The 9,243-nt window shown below is 54.3% G+C and overlaps 4 protein-coding genes across 4 annotated transcripts; 2 read left to right on the top strand and 2 right to left on the bottom strand.

Moving 5' to 3' along the window:
* Positions 1-1,497: 1,497 nt before the first annotated feature.
* On the top strand, positions 1,498-1,929 carry CYME_CMQ259C (hypothetical protein; the record flags this gene model as incomplete). Its single annotated transcript, XM_005538124.1, has 1 exon — positions 1,498-1,929. One exon carries the CDS (start codon positions 1,498-1,500, stop codon positions 1,927-1,929), a length of 432 nt encoding a protein of 143 aa, XP_005538181.1.
* A 1,690-nt stretch (positions 1,930-3,619) lies between these two features.
* On the bottom strand, positions 3,620-4,699 carry CYME_CMQ258C (similar to mitochondrial carrier protein; the record flags this gene model as incomplete). Its single annotated transcript, XM_005538123.1, has 1 exon — positions 3,620-4,699. The coding sequence occupies one exon, from the start codon at positions 4,697-4,699 to the stop codon at positions 3,620-3,622; it is 1,080 nt and encodes a 359-aa protein (XP_005538180.1).
* On the top strand, positions 4,698-6,170 carry CYME_CMQ257C (hypothetical protein, conserved; the record flags this gene model as incomplete). The annotated part of the gene is made up of 1 exon (XM_005538122.1): positions 4,698-6,170. One exon carries the CDS (start codon positions 4,698-4,700, stop codon positions 6,168-6,170), a length of 1,473 nt encoding a protein of 490 aa, XP_005538179.1.
* A 404-nt stretch (positions 6,171-6,574) lies between these two features.
* On the bottom strand, positions 6,575-8,260 carry CYME_CMQ256C (hypothetical protein, conserved; the record flags this gene model as incomplete). Its single annotated transcript, XM_005538121.1, has 1 exon — positions 6,575-8,260. The coding sequence occupies one exon, from the start codon at positions 8,258-8,260 to the stop codon at positions 6,575-6,577; it is 1,686 nt and encodes a 561-aa protein (XP_005538178.1).
* Between the last annotated feature and the right edge of the window lie 983 nt (positions 8,261-9,243).

Below are 9,243 nucleotides of genomic sequence, written 5' to 3'. Positions count from 1 at the left end.
CCGCGCAGCTTCCACGTCGGTTTAAGGCATAGCGACGCCCCTATACCGGCCTGACCACTAACAGCAGCTTGAACAGCCACTGGTACGAAACGCTCCAGAGGCGCGCGCATTGCGGTGAATTTCCCTTTTTCCGTTAAGGGAATTCTCTTATGTGGATGCCTCGATGCGGCGCCGACGTGCAGCTGCGAGTACGGACCCGGCCCCCAGCCGCAGTGTTGGTACACCGATATCAGCGTGAAATGGAAAGGTCCTCAATCACGGGCGTGGACGCAAATATTTTCGTTTCCATCGAGTGTCATCAACGCCAGTCTTTGCGAGCGCTTTCTGTAAATGCTTCCTATTCCTCCCTCTCATGTACAGCGTTAATTTCGTGGGTCTCTCCTTTCGCTCCTGCTCTATTGTCAGCTATCGAAGGGTGTTGATGGCAGCGTGAGCAAGCATTCTCGCTCGGTGCATGCCACTGGGGGCTGCGGAAGCCTACGCACCATGCCCTCCTCCGTTTCCGTGCGGGATTCCGTACCCTGCGATTTTAGGATTCTTCTGGGCGGCGACTCGTAGATGACGATGCCCGCTGCTCGCTTAAGCGCTCGCTGTCTCATTCGATAGCGTATGTTGTTTCGAAGACGATATTTTCCATGACTGTACGAGTAAGGGAATGAAAACTTAGGCTGGAGACCAAGTCGAGAGACTTGGATCCTTCCAGGCACCCCTCGTGGGAAACTGTGACGCTGCCTTTATCCAAAGCGATCCACGTGATGTTTGAAGTCCGAGCACTTAACCCCTTTCCATTGAAACTGAAGGCGGGAGCCTCCGGGAGCGTACCGCGGGACCGGTATCATGCTGCTGCCGAATCCAGTTTCATCGCTTTCCAACAGGCGAGGAGGATTGGTCTTTCAAATGGAATCGACTAACCGGTCTGAGATGTTCGATGAAAAATCAGAAAGAGCTTGTGCAAAGCTGTCACAGGACGCAGTCGAGTTTGTTTCCTTGCAAATCCTGCGGCGCGCACCGCCTCGCACACGAGTTGCTTTGGAACAGAAACAACGAAAATTAGAAGCACGCATGATTTGAGCATGCATCACATAAGGAACTGAGAAGATTGGAGTTGTGTACATGTCTATTGAATATTCATACAAATTATTTTACGAGCTCTTGTTTTACAACTTCGCGAATCATCTTGATTACGGCGACTTGACGAAATTCAGCGGCAGGCAGTCGATAGACCCGTTCCGGATAGACCATCAAGAAACCTAAAACTCGGTATGAATCCGTAAACCCTTCTCGTCGCACTTCGAATGTCGCTGCTGCATAAGTAAACGAGTCCCGAAGAAAAAATTGAAAAAGAACAGAGTGCGCAGTTCAGGGTTCCATTTGAATCCGACAGGGGAATTGAGCACACGTTGCCCGACGTCGCCCATCCGGTTCGCCGCAGTGCCAGAAGCACCACCCAGTGGACGGGGGTTGTCTTTGCCCACGAGCGTGAGAGTCATAGCTGCAATGCTGGCACAATCAGCCTTTATTACGGTGTTTGCACAAAGTGGAACTCCAGGCGATGTCAACAATACCGAAAGCAAGCGTGGAAAACAGCCGCACCAACGAGTGTGCGTTGCGTGTCGCCGGTCTCGCCCAAAGCCAGCGTTTATCCGAGTTTGCCGCGCAGCTGATGGCACCGGCATCCGGGTTTTTGCCGAAGCTTTAGAGAATGAGGCTTCACGGCGAGTTCACGGTCGATCCGCATACATTTGTCGGGACTCACTGGAATGCTTTAGCTACGTACGCAACCGAAAGCGACTTGGTGGCGCTTTACGAACCAAAGTGCCTAGCGAAGTCTACCAAGCGTGTGAGAGGCTGCTTAAAGCCCCGGGAAGAACCTCAAGCCCGAGTCCAGTAAGGAGCACCACCAAGCAAGCTGAAGATTCAGAAACATAAAACGAGTGGTGCTGTGCTCGGAGGCGCTGACGAACGCGCAATGAAACGAAAACGTTCTACGACCACAGAATGTATGCATACATACGCCGACGCGCTGACGCCTCTCGGCTTTGTTGACGGGCCCCTTGTTATCGGCGTCAGTTCATCGAGGCACGCTTCGAGCTTGAGAGGCTGGCCCATGAGTTAGGCTGCGTCAGTGCATCGGGTCTCGTCCTGAGCACCGCAAATCGTCTGAAATTGATGGCGGGGTTGAAGACTCGACTCACGATTTCCATGCGTTCAGTGCATTTGGTGGAACTCATCAGTGCAAGGATTGCTAGAAGTCGTGTCCTCTGTGGCACCACAGTGTCGTCATCGTTCCGTCGGGCAAACGTATTTTCTTTCCCATCCTCTTCTTCGTCACTTGCTCTTCTTCGCTCGATGATTGGCAAGAGTAAGAGCTTTTTCCGTTTCGTTCGGGCATCCGGAGACACTGGGTCTCCAGGATGCTCGCCTCTCGCGTCTATATCTTTCCCTTGGATTTTTTTATTTCTTCAAATGAACGGATTGGATTTTGCACTTAGATGAGGACCATTTCGGAGGGAGAAGATATTGCGGAAGAAAGATAACATTTTCCCCAGAGTGTCACCGTGTGCTGAACGCTTCAGCGAGTCCCCAAGTGGAGCGATCATTACGTCTTAGGAAAGAAAGCGCTTCCTCGATCGGTTGGAGCCACGGAGCGTACACTGGTATGAGAAGCAGCTCTACCCGAATAGATTCGGCAAAAGCTCGAACGCAAGGGGAATGGTGAAATGCTACGTCGTCCAACTGAAGGACATCGCCATGCGTCAGGAGAAAAGTCTTAAGTGATTCGACAAAGCTGTCGGTGCTGTTCTATGAGCGTTGTCTGTCAGCGAAACTGAGACCGCCAAATGAGTCCACTGCAGTTAGCATAGATGATGTCGTCCCTTTTTCGAGTTCGATTGTACGTACACCGGGCTCCCTGCTCCGCGAACACCCATATACGCTCCGACCATATCGTCCGAAGCAAGTCGAATCGACTGAAGAAACAAACCAACGTCCTTTTACTTCTTACCGATTATGACGTTCCAGGAACGCATTCGTTGCGATTTCGGTAGACGGTTACCGTGATTGAAATCGCACTTTTTTTGCAACTGTATCCGAGTATTTTCAGGACCACATGAACAATCTTTGAGAAGCAGGGATGCCTTTTGTGGCTACGATCGACGCTTTTGCTTATCGGAAGATGATCAGCAGGTCGTTTTTTACGATGGACCGAAAGAACGCTCTGAGAATCTCGGTTTATGGCACACCGCGCCTATGCTTCTTTCTTTCACTGTTCCTTAATTATCTGAACACTGTCCTATAGCTGCGCTGAAGGAGGAATGCATTGCTCCTTGCACTGCTCAGTAAAGAAAATATATCCCACAGGCACTTCGTCCTTGATCAATACACCTCATTGCATCGTGATTTCGATCTCTCGCTCAACACCGCCCCGGGGATGAAACGTGATTGAGTCGCAAGATTCTACGCACATGGTGTGCGTATCATCGAAGCTTTAAGGCTCTCTATCCTATTGTATGCGAAGCTATCGCATGCTGGATACACATGGTCCGAAACGACGATATGTGCTCGATGGTGCGTTGCGCTCTCGTGCTCCGCCATTTCCAACAGCTGCATCTCTGCATCCTCAGCCGTTCCGATTCGACGAGAGCCCCCGGCGTATTCTAGCATTTTCACAGCCGGGCAGTTTTGGCTCAGAAATCGCACGACTAAGCATGGGACGGGGGTTACCCTTCCAAACTTCTTGCAGGTGCTGGTAAAATGCGAGGCTAAGCGCTGCCGAGGGTGCCAGCCAGAGCGTACGCGCACCCAGACCCTTCAAGAAGCCGCGAATCCCATATCTGCGATGAATGTCGAGAGCTACCGACCACGCTGATCGCGGATACTTGCTCACAACCATATGCGTACGAAGTACCTCTAGCGGATGTGTAACAATTGTTGCACAGGTTCCCGATAACACTCCGTTGACGAGCGGCGCACGTCCACGCTCTCGTCCGTGCTCAAAAATCCAAAAATATACGCAGGCAAAGGGAGCGTAGACAAGCAGGCCGGCGGAAAAGCCCCTAAAGAGACCCCTCGGGCCTTCCTGCTGCACAATGTGGCGAAACATCTGCCATGGCGACTGAAAGGTGCCGTTTCCTGGCACAAGTCTCTGCAACGACTGGGCTTGAATGCGCTGCTTGATGACCTCTTGCACGTTCCAGATAGGTGCGGTGCCCAGTTCGGCGACGAGTCCAGCGACAGGTACGGCTAGCGTGTCGGCGGCGCCGGAACGCTGCTCACTTCCTCGAAACCTGCGCAGCGTCCACTCGTATAGCCCGAAGTAAACCCCATGAACCGGAAGCGTGAACAGTGCAACAGTTGAGAAACCCTGGTAGAGGGTTCTAAACCCGCCCGCTTGAATAAAAGTATCCCAATTGTTTGTATGCCTAGAGGAAACGATGAAGATGGTGCGCAGTCGATCAAAAGGGTACGTGACCAGGTCCGCCAGAAAGCCTGCTACGCCGCCAGTTGCAAAGTCTATAAGCTTTGCATCCTCATTATGACCTGAAACAACCATATCCCCGCAAAGAACGCCCCAAAAGTACAACCTCTTTGCATTCTCAACGCAGCTTGAGAGTAACACGAAACCGCTATGCGTAGAACGCGTCAGCACCAGTGCCGGCATTGCGGCGTCCGCAGTCGCAACTCCGGCCTTCGCTTCCATGCAGTGGCGGGAGTGGCTTCGAGTTGATGTTCAGAGGGAGCACGAAACGCTATGGTGTGCCACCTGGAGCCCCAATGGCCAACTCATCGCGACATGTGGCACCGACAAAGCCGTGAGGATCTGGGACGCTCGAACGGGTCTCCTGTTGGGTGGTCTAGGGGGCGACACGTTTGCCCGCTCGGTTCGACGCATAGACTGGTCTCCCTGCGGTTTGCAGCTAGCGCTGGCGTGTTTCGACAGTAAAGTTCGAGTTTATCGGTTAGTGGAGGGTGTGTCAGGCGGGAACGGTCTGAGCTTGGAGCGCGAACCCGCGAACGCAGTGCTGGCAGCGTACCTGCGGCTGGAACTGGTTGCCACGCTCGAGGGCCACGAGTCCGAAGTCAAGGCGGCGGTGTTCAACGCTTCTGGAACTTTGCTAGCGACTTGTGCACGCGATAAAACGGTTTGGATATGGGAGTGCGGCCCTGGTGCCTTCAGCGACCTAGACTTTGAGTGTGTGGCGGTGCTCGCCGGGCATACACAGGACGTGAAGAGCCTCGTCTGGCACCCGCGCACTGAACTGATCGCCTCGGCAAGCTATGACAACACGATTCGTTTGTGGTGCGAGGACGTCTACGATGGTGAATGGTACTGCTGCGCGGTACTTTCGGGCCACGAGTCAACGGTTTGGTCGGTGGCATTTGCACCAACAGCCGATGCGGGTTACGAGCACCTGTTGGCGAGCGCTGGTGCCGATGGTCGTCTGCTCCTGTGGCAACGATGCGAGGACGGTACAAGGCCCGAAACCATCCGCCATGATGCGCTTGTTGAGGACACTGTATCCGTGCGGACGCCAACGCAACCCCACAGCGAGAAAGGTGTCGGTGCAGGGACGCCCCAACCAACAGACGAAGGCGTCATGGCGGAAGCACCGTCCAGTGCGCGTCGAGAATCAGGGTCCTGGTCACTTGACTTGAGCTCGACTAGGGACGCGTTAGCCTCAGCACCGATCGAGAAAGATCCAGAAGAGCATGCCAGGTTCGCGGAAGCTACGCAGGTGGACAGCTCGACTCCTAGAAACCTGGATCCTCCGTTGGTATCGTCCGTAATGAGCGGCAAACAGCGATGGTTGGTCATTAAGCAAGTCCGCGTGAACGCAGGCGACGCTGGATTCGCCGACGAAGAGGATGAATCAGTGTACTGCGTAGACTGGTCCCATGATGGAAGACTTTTAGCTACTGCCTGTGCTGACGGGCACATCCGGGTGTACGAGGCGACAGAGCTCCGCATTCTATTGGATATACCAGCTGCACACAGCGGTGCCGAGGTCAATTACGTGCAGTTTCAGAAAAGGCGCGATGCTTGCGGCGACTGGAGCATTCACCTGGGAAAGCGCTTCCAGGATATGAGTACGGAAACGCTGCAGCGCAGTTACCTGCTCGCTTCCACGGGTGACGACGGGCGCCTGCGCGTTTGGGTGCTCTTCACCTGACAGGCGACCCGAGCTCACAAAAGTACTTGTGGCGAGCCCAGAGCAGTCCATGATTGCCGCCAACTCAAAGGAGCGTGAACGCTACGTGTGCGGCACGGAGCTCCATGGATGCGGTCATGGACGCTGGACTGCGTAAATCCCGGCATACATCAATATATTGCATAGCAGGTCGCTTCCCGAAAGCTGGCAACCGCTTTCCCGACTCCCTTATCGTGTTGCATGAGGTTGCCTGATGCATAGATTTCCCCATGCAGGTCGTAGCGTCTCCTTGGGGAATGTATGGGATTTCCAGGGAAAGTGTGAACGAAACGGGGCACTCCTGAGTCGCCAGCGCGGACACTTTAGCGACAAGGACTGGTAGGCGGCAGCGCTCCGGCATTCACGTTCGGGTACGCGGCTCGCCGTCACCCAAAACGCATGACTTGGCTCGTGGTGCGCTTTTCGGGATCGCGCTCCATCCAACCCACTGCCTCCCTCGACGGAATCATGCAACGCTGTAACGCTGTATACAGATCCGGTGCGACAGATGTGCCGCCCAAATCCTCCGGTCGAACTGCCTGCGGGAACAGGAAGAGCTCTCGACGTCGACGCAAGCAGAAGCGCGTCCACGCATCGACTGGTATCCACCCATGAGCCATGAGCCACAACAGCGGATCAGCCGGAATGCGTAGCCATCGCATGGGAATCACGAGTCCATAGAGTCGACACAGAGCGTGCACAGCGTCGTCAAAGGAGAAGGGTGGTTCCTGGCCCACCACAAAACACTGAAGAGGAAGCGCGTATCCATTTCGCTGGACTGGCTTGAAAACATTCCCGCCGGTGTCATGCGCTATCGACAGAGCACGCGTCGTGGACGAGGCTCCTTGGAGGACCAGTCGTACGATCTGGGCGCAGTCCGCAGCATGGATAAAGTGTGCACGCACCCTGGAGTCGACACTGAGGAAACGAAGCACATGCTTCCCTGCACGATACAACGGTGAATCACGTAATGCTGCTGGGGAGCTTGCACGGAACGCTGTGCCCAGATGACTCGTGGGCCCAAGCACCAGAGTCGGGAACAGAATCGTGGTCGGGACCGGTTTATCCATGCATTGCAAGGTGTCGAGGAGTCTGATGACTGCAATAGCCTTGCTCTGAATGTATTCGGTGCCCCATTGTAAAGCTTCTTCCAGAAGCACTTTGCCCTGCGGAGAAACGACTGACGCTGTAGCGAAATAGACGACATGGCGGCATCGGTGCTGGCGACTCGAAGCGTGCAGCAGGGAGAGCACGGCGTCCACATTCACAGCTTTGGCGGTATCCCCGCCCCAGGATGCCGCACAGAGGACAAGAGCATCACAGGTACCGACGAGTTGCTGCATCCGTTCGCTCTGCAGGTCCGCAGCGCTTGCCAGGTCGACGTCGTGCACGCGTATGCGCCTCTGTTGAAAACTGAACCGAAAACGCTCATCAGACACGGAGAGGAAACGCTGTGCACCACCTCGAACGATCAACTCGAGCGTGTAATTCGTGTGGAGAAGTAACTCCGCGATAACGTAGCTGCCGATGCAGCCAGTGCCGCCAGTTATGAGCACGCGGGCGCTTTGAGGCAGCGCACACTTTCCGAGGATCGGACCGAGCGCTGTTGCAGAGACGCTCGGTTTGAGCGTTCCCCCGGACGAATCAGAGCTGGTACCTGTCGTATGAAAGCTTGTGCGCGCTTTTCGGCGAGTTGCACGGAAGACTCGGTACGTGTTGAGACGACGTTGCGTCCGTCTTCGGACGCCTACGGTACCCGCAGCCAACTCGCAGGCCAGTGCAGCGTCAGCACCCTGTTGTCGCCAAACTTTGCCAGGTATACCCTGCTGGTAGGCAATGCCAAGCCCACAGCCTCCATCCGTCATAATCAGAGCGCTCCTTCGGCAGTGTTGACTTGATGTGCACTTGGTTGCTGGTCGCACGTTTTCTGCGCTTCCAGGTTGACGCGACACCCACGGTGGCCTAAAATGGAACACACTGCGACGTGCGCTCTGTCCCTGCTTTTCGATTTTTTCTCCCAGCTTTTTTAGATATGCAGCGTCGATATTCGAAGAGGAGCAATAGGGGCTCATACGGTTTCCTGGGATTGCCAGCAGTCTTTTCGGAGAGGCTTCTTCGACGCTTTACCACTGGGAACCTTTGATTCATCAGAATCCAGGTAATTCGGGATGCCCTCCAACAGGGGTTCGAAAAAGAACAGATTCCATCATCCGGTTCAAGCGTACGAGGGCCCACTCTACTCCTTTTTTTCGTATGAAATTTAGCCGAAATCGGCCTTCTCGAAGCATACGTTCTGTCTGGTTCATGGCAACGGATGAGCGCAGCCATTCGCGCCAGTGGACTGATCGGGAAACCGTATCGACCTTGTCGCCTGATGACTTGTTCACATGCTTATGCTGATCATTCACTGAATTTCTCTCGTCAAGGAATCGATTCTGTTGGAGAGACAAATCTTCTTTCGTTTGTGGCCATCGACGCGACGGGGTTCCCCAGAAGCATCATACTTTTCGGGGCATGTGCTGTCTGTAGCTCAGGTACCTTCTGTTTTCACGGAAAAGGGTACTCTTCTCGGATTCCTGTGGTCGCAGCAAATGCTTCGAATGTGGCATGCGTCACCGCTTTGCATGAAGGGAGCGCTGACAGCTCTATGATTTTCTCGACTTGTTCACCAGCGTGGGTTTTCCTTGTGGTCTTGCTTTCAACATGGACAGAATTGCGCTCCACAAATCCTGTATCCAATGGAATCGCAGGCGTTTGCAAGTGCCAGTGGAGAACCTGCTCACCGTCGGGATCGCCCAGATCAAGCCCATGATCGTAGTGTACGGCAGCAGGCGCGGAAACAGCAGAGAGCATCGAAGGGCGCCTTCTGTATTCGCCAACGACATGTACCGAGCGATGAAGCGAGTGTTCATGTGCCACAGGGCAGCGCTCGGAGAGCAATGATGTGATGGATACGAAGGAGCGCCCTGTCATTGCCAAGTGTCAGCGGTACAAAGTGCGCACCAAGGCTTTCTGGAAAGAAAATCAAATTGACAAGCGAAGCATGGATCCTAGC

Source organism: Cyanidioschyzon merolae, chromosome 17 (assembly GCF_000091205.1).
Source record: "Cyanidioschyzon merolae strain 10D DNA, chromosome 17, complete genome".
Taxonomy (NCBI): domain Eukaryota; phylum Rhodophyta; class Bangiophyceae; order Cyanidiales; family Cyanidiaceae; genus Cyanidioschyzon; species Cyanidioschyzon merolae.
Note: the sequence above shows the minus strand (reverse complement) of the source record. Positions and strands in the feature narration are given on the sequence as shown.